Source organism: Ambystoma mexicanum, chromosome 1p (assembly GCF_040938575.1).
Source record: "Ambystoma mexicanum isolate Mex_15411 chromosome 1p, UKY_AmexF1_1, whole genome shotgun sequence".
Lineage (NCBI taxonomy): Eukaryota > Metazoa > Chordata > Amphibia > Caudata > Ambystomatidae > Ambystoma > Ambystoma mexicanum.
Window position 1 is genome coordinate 23539166 of NC_090921.1, and position 18013 is coordinate 23557178.

The following is an 18013-nucleotide window of genomic DNA, read 5'->3' on the forward strand; positions in this document are numbered from 1 at the left end:
GGGGGATGAATGTGTATTTTTACTTATGTGTTGTTTAAAATGCTTTAAAAGGGTATTTGAATATAATTTCTGATGATATGTAGATGGTGCCTGAATCTGAGGCACAAGGTATAGGCCCTATCAAGAGGACTTATAACCACTTGGCTTCAAGAAACTATGCCTTAGAATGTGAACGTCTACGTCTATATGACGGCAGGATGGTATATGACAAGTAGATCCAAAAGAACTTCTAATACTTAAGGCACTTACCATTGGTTCCACCACATATACATCGCAGCCCGGCAGACATGGGGACCCGAGCAGACTTGCTCTGCGTCATCCCCACTCAGCCGGACAGCGACATATGTAAATACTCCAATCACCAGGAGCATAGGGAGCATCACCCTCTATTTGCTTAGCAGCATTAATAAATCTATCATATCTTGGACAATGGACATATCGATACCCTGTTTCACCGTAGGATCACATTGTTTATGGATTTCTTTGGATTCCTGGACACAGGCTCTGTATAGACAGTGCAGCGTCCTCTCTTGGATGTGGCTCCGTCTCAGACTGGACAAATTTTCATTGCGCATGTGCCAGAGTTGTACACTGCGGTGTTCCCCGTCGCACTAGCGCGATTGAATTAAATACGAGAACTTCACTCTCTGATTACATAGAAATGTGGGTGCATTACCCACGCCAGTTGAAATACGCATGCGCAGGAGAGCAGTAGCCGACATGATACATCGGCACTGCTCACCTCACTCATGCATTATTTTGGGTTTTTAACCCCGGCATTGAAGTTCTAAAAACAAGGGCTAACCATCATTTACACATGAACGTAGAGTGCACGCTGTGGTGTTCACTTTTATGCAAGTCTAGTTAAAGGCAACATGGGACTCAACGTCCTGAATATACAGACTCAGAGTTGCGGCACACGCGCGACCGGCAACACGCGTGCGCAGGGGAGTAGCAGCCAGCTCCACACGTTGGCACTACTCTCCTTGCGTGTGACCAATGAGGCTTCACTTTAGTACAAAAAGCCTCGAGTCCAGGGAAGTGACATTCACTCCCACGCCAGACGCGAGGAACTACGCTTGACAGACCCGAAACTGATGAAGGGGTAAGGATTGATCCTCAGATTGAGAATCTCGCCTTTTGGATAATCACGGGCCGAATTTCTTATATATCTAAGAGTGGCAGGATTATATTTACCTAGCAAATCAAAGGGGATTTATGATTATGGATGCCTATTTACTTCATTGTTGATTGACTAAACATCTCACCGACTATAATATAGGAGTGTGAAATGTAGAAAGCATATGCAATTGAACTTCAAGGCCTATTATATTAAACTAGAAATAGTTAATATAATCAAAACTAAAATCCATTTATGTTCGTTTTTACTTTAGAACTAACTGCCCCTGATTGGACTCGATTTGGGAGTGAGATCACGGCACCCTCCTGGATACTGATGCAGTGACAGCATTTACAGCAGGGTCGGCTACTAAGCCTGGGATTATAGATCCCACCAACAGAATTCACGAGGTTGGTTATCGGTACTTTAAGAATCATTAAATAGAAAACACTATTATTGACTATAATCCTAATGGTGGGTCCTTTGTATATTCCGTCTTAGGTTTTGAAAGTGTGAATGAACACATGTTCTGGAACCAGTGGTATCATCTGCCCTGAAGATGGATTGATTGTTAGTCCGAAACGCGTTGGAAACAAATTAAAATAGACTTGGTACTTTTTGGGATCGACAAACCTCAACCTGTTGAATTTTTGTACTTACATTGATGGACAGATACACAATGCCCTGGGAATAACAGGACCCCACACCAATGATCAGCTTTTTAAAAAAAAGCAAGTTGCAGTGTGATTCATGTGAGACTCTAAGGAAAAATTGTCTTTTGAAGTTTGACAGTGTTCTGTTTTTTGGTAACACTAATGATGAAATTATTTGGTTACATTCATCCTAAATTATTTTGATTGTCCTAATACATTGACAACGATTAGTGTTGTATGCCTTTTTTTTTTTTGAAATCTAAAAATACCAGTAAAAGGTTGCTTTTCCTTTTTCAAACAAATGGTCTGCTGAATTATTTTATTAATACAATTGAAAGTGTCTAGTGAGTGCTGCAATGTGAAACTTTTTGAACTAGACAACCTACGTTAATTACTTACTAAACGAATATTCTGGGGGGTTCTCCTCCCATTGGAGTGCACTGTGGGCAGACAGGCAGCAATACATGTCTCTTTCTCTTTTTTGCTGATAAAACCAGCCAGTCTTATCGGGAGCCGCTAAAGGACCAGGGAGCTAACAACGGGCCTGTTATTAATGGGCCTGTTGTTAGCTCTGTTCCCTTTCCCATTGAGCCCTATGGGGGCTCCAATGGGAATGGGGATGGTATGGGTCCGGGTTCTCTGAATGGGGAAATACCGGTCCTTCCAAGGTCGGAATGGCCCGGTATATCCCCAGTCAGGGAACCCGGACCCGAGTTTGGCTACCTCAAACTCCTAATGAGGCCCTAACTCACATCACAACATCTCCCTTCCAATAAACAGTCACACACCACAACATTTCCCTTTCATACAGAATGTCACACACACCAGACCAAACCAAACACCTCAGACACACACAGCAGGGTATCACCCACCCTGGTGGCTCAAAAGGGTAAGAGCTATGTGACTACATGCATTTGTTGACAAGGAGAACAGGGTAAGTGGCTGTAGTTAAGTTAATGAATATCAGCAGGTTGTTTTCTGAAATGGGTCTCGCTCAGTTGTGCATATATCGCTCTGTTGAAATGTGAAAACCCCTTCTGTGTACACAGAGCTTTAGGGGGTTGCGGGGGGAGTCACAGGGGAGGAGATCTGCATGACTTCTAATGTGCATACTCCAAACACGAGTCTGGGAGAAGCATCCCTGCTTTTTGACTCATGTGAAAACCTTGCTGCCGTTCCCAATCCACGTGAAGAATAGCCCATCTCACTTTCTGTTGCTGCCCTAGCACTGTGCTGCTGGTGTGCCACGTGGAGAGCCTTGGCTCCGTGGCGCTTGCACCTTCCACATTCAAGCCTGCACCCCCTTCGCTGCTGTGCTAAGATGAAGATGGCCACCACACTTTTGCACGTCTGAACACCGCCGTTATGGTGGATTTACATGGTTTCTTGGCAACCACCTCCGCCGGCTGCCGGACACGGGCCTCACTTCAAAGGCCCTCATGTCTTGAGCCTGTCCGGAGATGCCGGAAGCCGAAGGCCAGAAACACTGCTTGCCTCTTCATCCGCCTGCATTTCTCCCCCGCAACGTCCCCTAGTTGTTACCTTACCCCTTGTTGGACTAGTACTATGCCGCTGCTAAGCGCACTATCATGATCTACTGACTCTAATATCCTTTAATGTCTCCCAGATGCCGCACTGTAACTGCATGATGACTCTTCCTCATCTTTTGTATGACATGCATATCACTGTGTAATCATCTCCTATTGAACGGCTGCTATATCCCAGCCAAACAATATCAATTGGCTTTGCCACCGCCCGCAATTACCCTGTGGTAAAGGTTTAAAGTTGACTTGCTATCTGGCCACGCTTACCACTATTTGCTAGGTCGCGCCGAGTGTATTAACAAATATATGCGCACTCGTATGCTTTGCTTGGTCGCAGACTTCTGCTAATTCCATGTGATTATTAAACACGTACCTTACCTACGATTACTTTGGAACTCTCACAGACCGGTCGCCACATTACTCGAATGGGTCATTAAATTAGCGGCACCGGCTAAATCTGTTGGGTCACCCACGCTCAGCGTACCCCAAACTGTTCAGCCTGAATTTATGCACTGCATTTAGTCCACTTGAAACTGCTTAGCCTTCCTATATCACACCTGAATGTTGTTTCTTGCCTATTTCGTTTTACATTGCTCGTTACCTTTTACATATTCTGTGAAAGCTATGTACGCTGCATCTTAACCAGCCTGTGAGTAACTTGAATGCATTTTGCCCATTTGGCGACTATATTGACGTTGCCTCCTGCCCACCCTGTGATAACCATGATTGTTGCATCTCACCTTCTTTTGTGATAACCTGATTGCTATATCCTGCCCTTCAACTCCAATGTTGAACGCAGCTGTTCATCCTTGCATAAATCCTAGAGTCGCACTTGGGCACTAAGCAGACCGCTACCATACCATACCTTAACACAGCCTTCTGCAATCTCTTGTATGGGGATTCTGGCATTTGTATTTAAGACCCTAGCTCAACGCTGCATGCATCAAGTCATGTTCATGCTCTTCCTTACCACTTCTTACCTACTCACTCTGTCTAGTTCACTGCTCCAGTCCACTATGGCCTCCTGTGATTCTAGGAATCACCTCCCGCTGCCTACCTATAACACGAGCATTATGACCAGAACCCTGAGTATTCTACTAGCTATGACATTGAGACTTTGCTTATCTAATAGCATACCGCCTACCACCTTCTTATCTTCTTGCCTGCAAGAAGTCTCTAAACCTGCACCCATCTCACAGAAATCCCATATCAATCCTTACATCAACTCACCAGCCCAGTGGACTAAACAATTTACTAGAAGACCCACTCCCAACCAACCCTGTTCACTAAAAAAAAGGAAACAAAAGATTAGCCTCCAGATTCTCGCCAGTGCCCTCTTCACCTAACCTCAAAACCATAACTATGACCAAAGACTCCCCTATCAGAACTAAGATTGCTGACATTAAGAAGAACTTAATGAACCCTTCTATATTGGCGAGGGAAAATACCACTCAGTCTAAAAATACCTCTACCTCTATTAAGGGTGCTCTGATCAGCGCCAGATCCTTGCCTGCCCACGCTCTAGATATTGCTGATGTTATAACAACACATGACCTTGACTTTCTAGCTATCACTGGCTGGCTGGCTTCATGCTGCGGCAGGGCCCTCTCTCTCACTTGCTATGGGCTCAATGGGAATGAGGAGGGTGCTACCAATGGGCCCGTTAATAACGGGCCTGTTGTTAGCACCCTGGTGTGCTCGCGGGACCCACTAAGGACGCCTGTTTTTACCAGGCGGCCTTAGCGGGTCCCATGAGAACAACTCGTAACGAGGCGTCAAGGGGTTCACGGCTCCAGCACCTTTACCGGCAATGTTATCCCCTTACCGCCTAACTCGTAATGACCCCCATTGTGCATGTGTCTAGGTATGTTCATTTCCGGTGCGAGAACAGGTGGAGTTCCTGTCTTGGTTGAGTTTTAGTTAAAGAGCATAGTTTTCATCGCTTTACGGAATGCTAGGTTGGAGACTGTAGAGATGTCGCGAGAGCCCCGCTCTCGCGAGATCTCGCTCGCGCCCTTGGCTCCGCCCCCGCGAGCTACGCGCGCAATACGGGACGAGCTGAGGACACGGACAGCTGCGTCCTCCCGGCTCCTCCGAGCACGGGACTAATTTAATATTATAGCTGCACCGTTTCTTCCACTGCTGCCCAGCCCCAGTTGGCCACGTTGGCCTTTGTAATTCTGGATGTCATTTATGCAAGATCAGTTCCAATGTTATCCGGAAAATAAAGCCCTGGTGAAATCCCTGCCTGGCTCCTGTATTCCTTCAAGTATTAATTTACTACAGAGACCTTAATGCAACGGCCTCCGCAACAGCATACAGCTGCAAATTAATCACAGCCAGCAGACTGTTTCTATCTTCATCCAACTGCATCTCCATAACCAGAGCTCTAATACTCTCAACATTAGACTACTGCAACACACTCTACCATGAAACCCGTCAATAGAACCTAAAAAAATGTAAGTTATTCAAAATAACGCCATTAGGTCTGCCTTGAATATCCCCAGATCCCAACCCATCTCCGACTCTAGACGCAACCTGAATTGGCTATCGGTCAAGTGGTCTGCCTTGAATATCCCCAGATCCCAACCCATCTCCGACTCTAGACGCAACCTGAATTGGCTATCGGTCAAGTGGTCTGCCTTGAATATCCCCAGATCCCAACCCATCTCCGACTCTAGACGCAACCTGAATTGGCTATCGGTCAAGCAAAGAATTGCCTCCAAATCCTTGTCAGTCACTCATAAGTGTCTCGCGATTCTAGCACCGAGATACCTGTCCAATAACTTCACTCTCTATACATCAGATCGCCCAACCAGATCTGCACAGGCACATTAAAATCCCGAGTTTCAAGCTTCAGATGGCAGGAGGTAGTAGCTTTCCTGTCCTAGCAGCGAAATTGTGGAACACTCTACCCATACCCTTGAGATCTGAACCGTCCTACCTTCCATTCAGGAGAAATGCAAAAATGTGGCTCCTGGCCCAAGAGTTATAGATCTACAGATAAACCTTCTGCATCTCACTAAATGTTTGTAGCAGCATTAGTAAGAATTGTTCACCTGTAAATGTGTAACTTTGCTTTGTGAATTGGTATTCTTTAATGGCGTTTTCTTTATAACATATAAAATTTAACCTTTGCTTTTGTAAATGTATAAATCTATAAATCTGTTCTGTACAGCATGTAACCTTCGAAGTAATGTTCCCAGATGCCCCAGGGCTGGGAGCGGTATACAACTAAACAAAATACAAAAATACGAGACACTTCATAGGTTAGGTGCACTAATCTCCATGCTTGCGCATGCGCAGTTTCCCGGCTTGTTCTCACTCTCGTTAACAAGTCAGGGATGTATAGTGTCTCAAACTCTGAGCGTGCGCAGTGCTTCCCAGCCGGTCTCACTAGCTGTACTAAGCAGTGTCTTCTACTCTGAGCATGCGTATTGCTCCCCAACCGTTCTCATTATCTGTGTCGAGCCGGGAAGTTTCTCCTGCTCTGAGCATGCGCATTGCCCCCAACTCATTCTTACTATCCGCGCCGAGCCAAGGATCTGTGTCCCCAGACTTGAGCATGCGCAGTACTTCCGGGCCGTTCTTACTATCTGTGCTAAGTAGTGTCTCCAGCTCTGAGCATGCGCAGTAGTAAGAGTTGCACATCAGAGAGTAGGAGGCAGAAGCTGTCCTGTCTGCTTCTCCACCGGCCTCTTGTTGCCCAAGCCCTGCCCTGGCTGTAGAGGTCAACAGTGAAAGGGTTTCCCGCGGGCACTGTGGAGATATGTCTGCGATGGGCCCAGAGGAGGTGAGTGGGCCATCATGTGTGCAGGGCAGGGCCCAGGGTGTGCGCACCCCACTACACCACGGGGGCCCCCAGGGATGTGATGGAGAGGGGCCACACAGGTCATTCTATGTGGTTACACTTCAGGGATTCGCTACTGATGATCTTCACTACGCCCAGCGCTGGCCTTCTTCCAAACAATACTTACTTACGAGGCTCCTGCCTCTGTGTCCCTTCTCCTTACTTGCCTCACATATATCATTGCGAACCAGCTCACTGCCCCATCCATTTCCACACCGACCCAGACATCGGACGGAGGCTGGATCTGCAGGGTTATAGGGGAGTGACGAGGAAGAACAGAACTAAGAGTAATGAAGATTACCAGTAAGTAATACCTTCCCGTACTTCTTCCCTGTTCCAGTACTTACTCTTTGGGGCAATAACCACGCAACACTTTACTGCAGACCCCCGACGTGGATGGAGCCACGCTGCCAGGGCTCCTGCTTTACTCTGACTGCCTCCCAAAGACCTTGCTGAGCACTTGCATATCTGTGGGTAAGCCCTCGGCATTTGTGCTGTGTACCGCACCTGTTGTGCAGATTCCATCATTAATCTTTGGAAACTCATGCATTTAATGTCGGCAGCCTGAAGATTGCAGGTATTATATTTCCGTGCCCTACCGCTCACTGAGTGCCTGGTGAACTCGATCTTTTCTGCACTTTCCACCAGGCCTCACTGTTTGTTTGGCCTTTCTAAGATGGCCGCACTGCTTATTTTCGGATGCAAGCAGCCCTGCCTGGCCTCACTCCCCCTCCCATTGGTTGCCTGACCTTTGATAGGCCAATCACTGCAACCGGGTGGCAGAAGCCGGGAGCTGGCCCTGGACTACTAAGGCCCAGACGAAGGCCCTGTCAACCCCTGTCCACCATGGTACACCACCTGCCCCAGTTGGTCGCCTGTGTGTGCATAAACCCCACCACCCTGCTGCTCGCCTGTGGGTGCATGAACCTCCCCTACCCCGCTGGTCACCTGTGTGTGCATGAACCCCCCCACCCTGCTGGTCGCCTGTGTGTGCATGAACCCACCACCCCCACCCCACTGGTCACCTGTGTGTCCATGAACAGCACCCCACCCCGCTGGTTGCCTGTGTGTGCATACCCCCCCCGACCCTGCTGTTCGCCTGTGTGTGCATGACCCCCACCCACCTCTCTGGTCGCCTGTGTGTGCATGAACTCCCCCTCCCCCACCCTGCTGGTCGCCTGTGTGTGCATGAACCCCCCCCCTCGCTGGTCGCCTGTGTGTGCATAAACCCCCCCTCGACCCTGCTGGTCGCCTGTGTGTGCATAAACCAATCCCACCCCGCTGGTCGCCTGGGTGTGCATGGACCCCCCCCCCCCAATCCCTTGCACTTACCCTGTCCCATGCATTACCTGTGTCGCCACCCGTCAATATGGGTTGGAACTCATGCTTTATGCCACCATTCATTTACCACATGCACTACTATGTTGTTGCTACCCTTTAAGATGGGGCTGGCGCTCATGTTTTATGCCACCAATTTTGACCACGTGCATTACCTTGTTGCTTTATACAAAATTCTTTGACCACATGCACTACTTTGTTGTTGCCACCCTTTATGTTGGGGCAGGTGCTCATGTTTTATGCCACCATTCTTGACCACATGCATTACCTTGTTGTTGCCACCCTTTATGATGGGGTTGGCGCTCATGTTTTATGCCACCATTCTTGACCACATGCATTACCTTGTTGTTGCCACCCTTTGAGATGGGGTTGGCGCTCATGTTTTATGCCACCATTCTTGACCACATGCATTACCTTGTTGTTGCCACCCTTTATGATGGGGTTGGCGCTCATGTTTTATGCCACCATTCTTGACCACATGCATTACCTTGTTGTTGCCACCCTTTATGATGGGGTTGGCGCTCATGTTTTATGCCTACGTGCTCGACTATCCAAACTTTATGAACCTCCCGCGAGATCTCTCCCGCCGATAAACAAAAGGACAAACTCCCAAATTTACCCCAAGCCCACCACTAACCCCGCCACTACCCAACCACATTCATTGACTACTACTACTAAGCAGCACCTGAGGCATAACCTTATGCCAGTTCCTAAACTCGCTACGCCTACACAGGACAGAGTCACCACGAGATCCACTCACTCAAAGGTGCACTCATAAACGCCAGATCGCTGGTTGCCCATGCAACAGGTATAGCCAACCTCATATTGGCTGACAATATAGACTTTGTTGCCATCTCTGAAACATGGCTACACGACGCAGCAGGACCATCCATCTCACTCGCTATCCCCGACGGTTACACCATCCTCAGACAAGACCGTGACAAAACACGAGGAGGAGGTATCGCTATCATATCTAGAATAAGCCTACCTCTGAGACTAGCTCCCGCCTTCAACACCCAATAATGCGAAACCCTCACGGTCAAACTCTCCCTCATGAACTCACAAACCCTCATCTATAGACCTCCAGGCCTACTCGGAACGTTCGAGGAGGACGTCCACATGCTAGTATCTAATAATCTTAAAACCACAACTCAACTGCTATTACTCAGCGACTTTAATCTCAGATTTAATGATCCCTCTGACAAACTTGCCTTAAACATAGGCCAAGTTCAGCTATGCTATTTGCTATCTCAAAATGTTACCAAGCCTACCCACAACAAAGGCAGAATCCTAGACTGGGTAGCGGACTATAACTGTACAGCCAACATCACGTCCATTACACCTCAACTTTGGACAGACCACCATCTTGTGACCTTCACATTATCTACTACTAAACCTCTCCCACCCACCATATACAGTGCCCCACCCCGTTTGACAAGAAATAAAAAGAATATTACAGCGGACAAAGTAACCCAGGATATCCTCCCTACCCTTAACTAACTTGCTGACAACCTTGACCCAGGCACCCTCGTCAACGAGTATAACAAAGTCATGCTAACGGCGCTTGACAACATTTCCCCACTGAAACCTAGACCTGGCAAACCCAAAGCCAACCTTAATAAGTGGTTTACACCCCAGCTAAGGGACTTACGACTTCTCAAACGGAGATGTGAAACTACATGGAGACTACTACCCTCCAAAGACAACAAATCTAAGCTAACCAAAATCTCCGCCCAATACAAATCTGAAATTTGCCTTGCCAAACGAAACTCTTTCAATGACCATATTACTAATGCTAACTCTAACATGAAGGAGCTATTTACTATCTTAAAAGAACTTGAATCTCCCATCACCACGCCTGACCTATGCACTAAAAACAAAACCTGGTGGTCCGATATCCAGCAGGCACTTTCCAATAAAATCACCACATTACAAAACAAAATAGCTATGAAAAAAGCCTCTCTCACCCAATCATCCCATTCAAACCATTAAAATCTCCCGATTAGCGAAAGTCTACACAATAGCCTAAAGCCCTCCAACTGCCAAGGTGACCTATGCCTAGCACAAATTATAAAAGATGCAGCAAGAGATCTTGCCCCTTTTATCTCTAAATGAATCAATGCCACTGTGATGCTGGAAATGCATCTGAGGGACAGGGCCTCCGTATCCTTGTCCTTTACTGCTTTTTATCGTGTGTTCTGTCGTGTTTTCCGTGCAGGAGTTCATGTGGGACTCCTGGCGGAGCAGCTCTCTTTTGGTTTGGTGAATGGACCCGTGGGATACCCTTATGGCACCCATGGGTGGGGGTACAACCCTGTGCCCCTAATGTTTTTGGGCACCTGTGGGTGGCCCGCAGAGCAGGGTAGGGGCTGGTGGCAGCTCCATGCTGAGTTTGACAGGTGTGCGGAGTATCCTCCATTTTGGGATACCCCGGCCCTGCCATTGGGATCAGTTGATTCCTGATGGAAAACAAGATGGCCTGGTGGCCTCTTGCTTTCTATTACCCATTACCTTGTTTTCCCAAAGTCCTGGGAAGCCCTGACTCTGTCCCTTCCCCCTGACTGGCTGTTGGGTGGAAATGCCATATATGGTGTTGTTGTGAAGGCACGGCCAGACTAGCTGGAGCCTTCCCGGTGATGTATGTTGTGGGTACCTCCTGTGGGTGGGACCTGGGTGAATGGAGTGGGTGACAAATATGCATTCTGTGTTGTGGGTGTCTAGTATCTGGTGGTTGACACAATGATTGAGACAACCCTGCCCGAAACCGGTATGAATGCAGCTTGGAGTGTTGAATGGCTCGGTACTTGTCCCAATACACATAACTTGTTCTGAGTGTCTGGAGAGAAGTGAATGGCCTGAATACCTCGTGTGCCTGATTGGCTGCCTGCCTGCATGAATGCCCGTAGTCGTGATTGGATGCTTGAGTGTGACCCAGTGGAATGAATGGGAGATCAACAGTATATCTGGGGACCTCTCACTGCTAGGAATCGTGTTCAGAAGCTGAAGTCCACTATGACGAGTAACTGGAGTAACTGATGCTTGACCTTGAAACCCCCGCTGGACGAGAAGGAGTGCTGTGGCTCTCCCTCACAATCTGAAGGCTGCTGTGTTTCCAAGGACTGACCCAGAGAGGACCTGGTAAGGCGCCCTCTTCCCGAGCTACGAGGGACCATCGTGCACAGCTGATGTTTGCCAACGCTCCCTGGTAGACAGACCTTCGACAGGCTGCCGAACCGATACGGGGACTGCTGCGGAACTCCAAGGAGAAGCCCTCGGACTGTTGTCCGCCACTGTCGATGACCGCCGTCGCCGACCGGAGCCGCCGTGCTCCCGTTTGCCTAAGAACTTTAATTGATCATCGGACGCTCTCGTCTGCATCGTCATCCGCTTGTCTCCTGCTGGAGAAGGCCCGACCATTGACGCGCCGAGGAGCATCCACTGGTGGGTTTCCCACCACCTAAAGACCACAGAGACGCAGACGACTCGACGCACTTGCTGGGGCACAGTTCTTCATCATCTCTTTGCGGTCCAGAATTATCGTCACCGAGGTGCCCCGCACGCCTCTTCCTTGCAGGACGCCAACGCTCTGTCGTCGACGAGCTCCGCTAGGAACGAAGTTGCCACTACCCTGCCGTAGTTCACCCTGTTCACCGTCGGACGTTCGACGACCCGTGACTCCTGCCTTAAAGGGAGGGCACTCAAGAAGGGCCGTCGATTCCCCGACACCGAACGCCAAGTTCCCCGACACCTCTCGACGATCCGTGGCTCCCGCCTGAAAGGGAGGCACTCAAGAAGGATCGGTCGACGCATCGTCAGAGAACTCTACTCCACCAGGTACATTGGGGGGGGGGGTAAAACCTTAATAGGAAGAAGTGAGACTATTGAACATATGGACTGGGCTTGTGCGATATATCTTATTTACAGGTTGCCCAGGTGGGGGGATCTCCACTCAGAACTGTGCCTCGTGGTAGGGTTCAGTATTCTGCCTACTGTTTCAACCATCTTGCGTTCCTTCCTATCTCTATTGCTGGTTTCCTCGTTATTGATCTGTGTGACATTTTAACCCTACAATTGATGCACTTTAATGAGATTTGATAACATTAGTGGTACCACTTTAGAATTGTATATATTTATCATTCTTGACTTCCGAGTACAAAGTGCGTTGTTGTGATCGTGTACATACCTTTGAATACTAATTATATAAAGACTGTGTTTTCAGTAATACAGTGTGTGGACATTCCTTTGTGGGGGTTCGGGGACTACACTGTACTTAAGAACCAGCCTGCATCACCTCCTGAGAAGCTAGGCCTTGATTGCTCGTCCATTGCTACCTTATAGAGAATCTTGGCTGGGGTCTTCTGTGCCTCTCCTCTACCATATAGAGAGCGGAAGTACAGACACCCCCTACCAGTCTTTACACTGGTGGCAGCGGTGGGATGCTTATGGTTTTAAGAATCAGTGTATAACCGCGCCACTTACAAAATATCTGCACTTTATTAGATTAAGGTTTGGGTGTGTACAAAATAACTGCATTACAAGCAATGGAGTCTATTGCGAATGGTAAATTGACTCGGATGAGCTTAGAGGCTCTCCAGAGTGCTTGTGAAGCCAGGGAGTTAGACTTTGTGGATACGTCTAGGGCTGAGCTGATAGCTGCCCTGGTGGACTACCAGACCGATGGTGAAACTCTTGATGAGGGGGCGAATGCAACCAATGAGGACTCTGCCCCTGGGGTTTCTACTGAATCTGTTTCTGGGAATGCCGCCATTCCTGCTGCCTCTGTTCCGAACCCCAGCCATTCCTTGGAACTTGAGTTAAGGATGCCTTTGAATATCGCAAGTTGGAAATAGATGCTGAACTTAAGAAGGAGGAGCTGGCTAAACAAGTTGAACTCAAGAATAGGGATCTTGAACTCAAAGACAAGGACACTGAATGTCAGAGAATCCAGCTAGAGAAAGCTCGAGTGGAGACTTCAGCGAAACCCAGTGAGAGTGTCAGGTCACCAGCAACTAAATTTATGAAGGATTTGGTTGGTGTGTTTCGGAGGGTTCTGATATCCTCCAATGGATTGAAGCGTTTGAAATGGCGTGTTCAATTCATGATGTTGACAAAAGAGATTGGGCTAAGTGTTTGCTAAACAGAGTGCCTCAAACTGGATATGACTGTATTCTGAAGCTGAGTGTGGAAGAAAGGGGTTAGTATGAGTGTATGAAATCTGCTTTGATTGCCACGTTTGGCAAGACGCCTACCCAATACCTTAAAAGGTTCAGGGGTTTTAAGAAAAGAGAGAATGTGTCTTGGGTTGACTGGGTGAGTGCTGCGCACATGAATATGATGGGGTGGATTGATGGTTACAAGGTGAAAACTTTCGTTGAATTGTCCCACCTATTGTTTTTTGAGCATTTTTCTGAAGCCTGTTCACCGGAGCTGCGTCAGTATGTTGCTCACCAGAACAGTTTGGATCCCTTTAAGATGGCTAGGTTGGCTGACAAGTGGGTCTCCCACTGGGTGTCCCCTAAGGACTCCAGTGGGAAGGACAAGGACAAAGAAAAAGGGGCCTCTCAGAAAGCTGAGGAGTCCCAAAAGCAGTCACAGTCGAATAAACCTAAACCCTCCTCTCCTAAGACCCAAAAATCTAGTGGGGATAAGCCATCTGTGGGTGGGAATAAGAGTAGTGGTCCACCTGCTGCAAAGCAGGCTCCCGGTGGTTCCAGTACCGTACCCGGCACTTGTTGGGACTGTGGGGCTCTGGATCACAAAAGGGGTGACTCCAAGTGTAAAGGTAAGGCACTCGGAGTACAGGCTGTCAGCCTGACCTACCCCTACCCCCTGTCTGAGGTGGAGGCCACTGTCCTCCCCTCCTCTACAGGGATCACCTTTGGTGCTCCCGTAGAGATTTCCTTAGTGTCCCTTGAGGCCTGGGACCAGTACGCGGAAGTACTGGCGACTATCCCACAGAACACCCGTAGATTTTTGAGAAGTGTCCTCCTGAATGGCCAGCCTTCTACTGATTTGAGAGACACTGGGGCAAGCATGACAGTGGTGGACAGGACCCTGCTCAAGCCAGAGGACTATGTAGATGCTCCTCTGAGAACCACCAGGTTAGCTGGTGGGCCTCCCAAATTATCGCCTGTAGCCCGAGTCACACTCGTAATTGGAGACAAGACAGCAAAGCTTCCTGCCTGGTTCAGGACAATGTCCCTGCTAACATTCTGTTAGGTAACGATCTAGTCGAGTTTGGATTGATTGCGGATGGTCTTCCCATGACTGCTGCTGCGGTCACTAGATCACAGGTGACACCGGGTCTGGCTGTGAGTCAGGTACCCGAGCTGAAGGCGCGGCCTAAGGCACGACGAAGGAAGAGCCAGAAGGCCACCTCTGTGGAGGGAGCTCCTTCTCTTCCTGCTGTTCCTACAGCACCCATTGGGATCCATGCTCCGGATGGGCTGGTCCAGTGGTAAACCCTGTCTCAACTCCTGTGGGAGAAGAGCCAGAAGACTCTCCTGTGGGAGAAGTTCTCAACCCGGAGGATCATCCCGATCTTCAATGCTTGTTAGCTGAAGAGGGACCCTCCCGGGCAGACTTCTGTAAAGGACAGAGAGAGTGTCCCTCTCTCGAGGGTCTGAGGAAACAGGCCCTGTCCCAGGCACAAGGAGCGGTGCCTAGGACTTTCCGGATTTATTGGGAGGGTGAGCTCCTTGTTAGTGAGCCCACTAAGCCTGAACCTGGTGCCCTCAAGAGATTGGTGGTACCCCAGGTTTACAGGCCCTTCCTACTGCAGTTGGCTCATGAGGTGCCCTTGGCTGGTCATCTTGGTACCAAGAAGACTAAGCAGAGGCTCTCTGCCCATTTCTACTGGCCACGGATGGGAGTAGAAGTGGAGTCCCACTGCAGGACCTGCTCAACTTGTCAGTTGTCTGGCAAAACTGGAGGCAGTATCATTACCCCACTGCAGCCATTGCCAGTGGTTGGCACACCATTTGAGAGGGTGGGCATCGACATCGTTGGTCCCCTTGACCCTCCCACGTCCGGTGGACATCGGTTCATCCTGGTTTTGGTAGATCATGCCATCAGGTACCCTGAGGCTATACCCCTTCGGACTGTTACGGCCAAGGTGGTTGCCCGGGCTCTCCTGAGCATTTTCACCCGTGTTGGATTCCCCAAGGAGGTTGTCTCTGACCGAGGATCCAACTTCATGTCTAGGTACATGAAAACCATGTGGAAAGAGTGCGGGGTAACCTACAAGTTCTCCACTCCTTATCACCCCCAGACCAATGGTCTGGTTGAGAGATTTAATAAAACTCTCAAGGGCATGCTAGGTGCTTTGGAAGAGCCCCTAAGGAGGAAATGGGATCTCCTCCTGCCATGCCTGCTGTTTGCTTACAGAGCGGTACCTCAAGAAGGCGTTGGTTTCAGCCCCTTTGAGTTACTCTTTGGACATCCCGTGAGGGGGCCCCTCGCCTTGATCAGAGAAGGTTTGTAAGCCACCCCTCCCGGTCCGCCAAGCAAGTGGGGGACTATGTGTTAGGCCTCAGATGGAGGATGACACAGATGATGGGTCAAGCAACGGCGAATCTCAAGGCCAGCCAGGAATTGAACAAATACTGGCATGACCTTAAAGCATCGCAAGTGGATTGGATTCCGGGACAGGAGGTCCTCGTGATGGAGCCTACCAAGCCTCGAGCATTGGCAGATAAATGGACTGGACTCTTCAGGATAATCTCCAAGGTAGGCAAGGTCAATTATCTGGTTGACGTGGGAACCCCAGGGGGTAGCCCCTCAGGTATTCCATGTTAATAGGCTTAAGCCTTTCCACAGGCAAGCAGAAGTCTCATGTCCCTTGCTAGCTTCAGAGCAAGAAGAGGATGAGAGTGAGCCCCTTCCTGATTTGCTGCATAGCAACCCTCAGGATGTTTCAGTGGAGGGAGTGAAGCTCTCTCCAGATTTGACAACCGAGCAGCAGAGGGCCTGCAGAACTTTGCTCCAGCAGTATGCCTCTCTGTTTTCGCTGACGCCAGGCCTTACACCGTGGTGTAAGCACGAGATTGACACTGGTGACAGCGTGCCTGTCAAGAGCAGGAGCTACCGTATGTCAGATACTGTTAAGAACCACATCCAGGCTGAGGTCGCCAAGATGTTGGATCTGGGTGTTATTGAACCCTCAACCAGTCCCTGGTCCAGTCCCGTGGTCCTTGTCCCCAAGGCAAGTTCCCAGGCAGGTACCAAGGATTCTGTGTGGACTACCGAGGAGTCAATGCCGTCACCAAAACTGACGTGTACCCATTGCCCAGGGCTGATGAGCTCGTGGACACCATAGGTGCTGCCAAATTTGTGAGCACCTTTGACCTCACCTCAGGCTATTGGCAAATAGCTCTGATGGACCATGCCAAGGAAAAGACAGCGTTCTCAACACCAGAAGGACTCTACCAGTTTAGGGTCATGCCTTTTGGGTTGAAGAATGCCCCTGCCACCTTCCAGAGATTGGTCAATCATGCTCTCAGTGGGCTGGAAGCCTTTTGTGTGGCTTATCTAGACGACATTGCCGTCTACAGCTCCACTTGGGAAGAGCACTTGACACATCTGGGTAGAGTGTTGCAGGCCTTAAAAAGGGCTAACCTCACTATCAAGGCCACCAAGTGCCAGATAGCTCAGGGGAAAGTCACGTATCTTGGTCATGAGGTAGGAGGGGGTCAAATCCAACCTCTCCCCAGTAAGGTACAGGATGTACAGGACTGGGAGACTCCCACTACTCAAACCCAGGTGAGAGCCTTTTTGGGCCTCACCGGGTAATATCACAATTTCATGGCGGACTATGGAACCATAGCTGCACCACTAACAGCTCTGCCTTCACCCAAGCAGCCTAGGAAGGTCAATTGGCCTGAAGGCTGTCAGAGGGCCTTTGATGGCTTGAAAGAAAGTCTGTGTCGGGCACCCGTGTTGTGTGCGCCTGACTACAGCCGACCCTTTATCGTCCAGACGGATGCCTGCGACACCGGAATTGGAGCTGTCTTGTCCCAGTTAGATGACAAAGGGAGAGAACATCCTATCATATTCATCAGTAGACAACTCAAGGGTAGAGAACTTAGGTGGGCTACTGTTGAAAAGGAATGTTTTAGTATAGTTTGGAGCCTTAGGCGTTTTAGGCCCTACCTTACGGGGTCAACCTTCAAGGTCCAAAGAGATCATTTTCCCCTGAAGTGGCTTATGCAGATGAAGGGTGAGAACCCGAAATTGCTCAGGTGGTCCATTAGCCTGCAAGGGCTAGACTTCACCATAGAGCACAGACCAGGGAAGAGTCAGGATAATGCAGATGGCCTTTCCAGAAGGTATGTTGACCGTCTGGGTGAGGGTGTCTATCCCATGGGAGATTAGACACCCTCCACCTCAGTCTGAGGGGGGCGACTGTGATGCTAGAAATGCATCGGAGGGACAGGGCCTATGTATCCTTGTCCTTTACTGCTTTTTAACTTGTTTTCTGTCGTGTTTTCTGTGCAGGAGTTCATGTGGG

The 18013-nt window shown here is 49.2% G+C and overlaps 1 protein-coding gene across 2 annotated transcripts in view; it reads left to right on the plus strand.

Annotated features, from left to right (window-relative positions):
* The first annotated feature begins 6965 nt into the window (after nucleotides 1–6965).
* LOC138564366 (zinc finger protein 583-like) overlaps nucleotides 6966–18013 on the plus strand; it is a 146440-nt gene continuing 135392 nt past the window's right edge. For both annotated transcript variants that reach the window (XM_069642904.1, XM_069642905.1), the window contains exon 1: nucleotides 6966–7110. In XM_069642904.1, coding sequence (XP_069499005.1) covers nucleotides 7087–7110 — 24 coding nt within the window. In that variant the 5' untranslated portion in view covers nucleotides 6966–7086. The remainder of the gene's footprint in view (nucleotides 7111–18013) is intronic.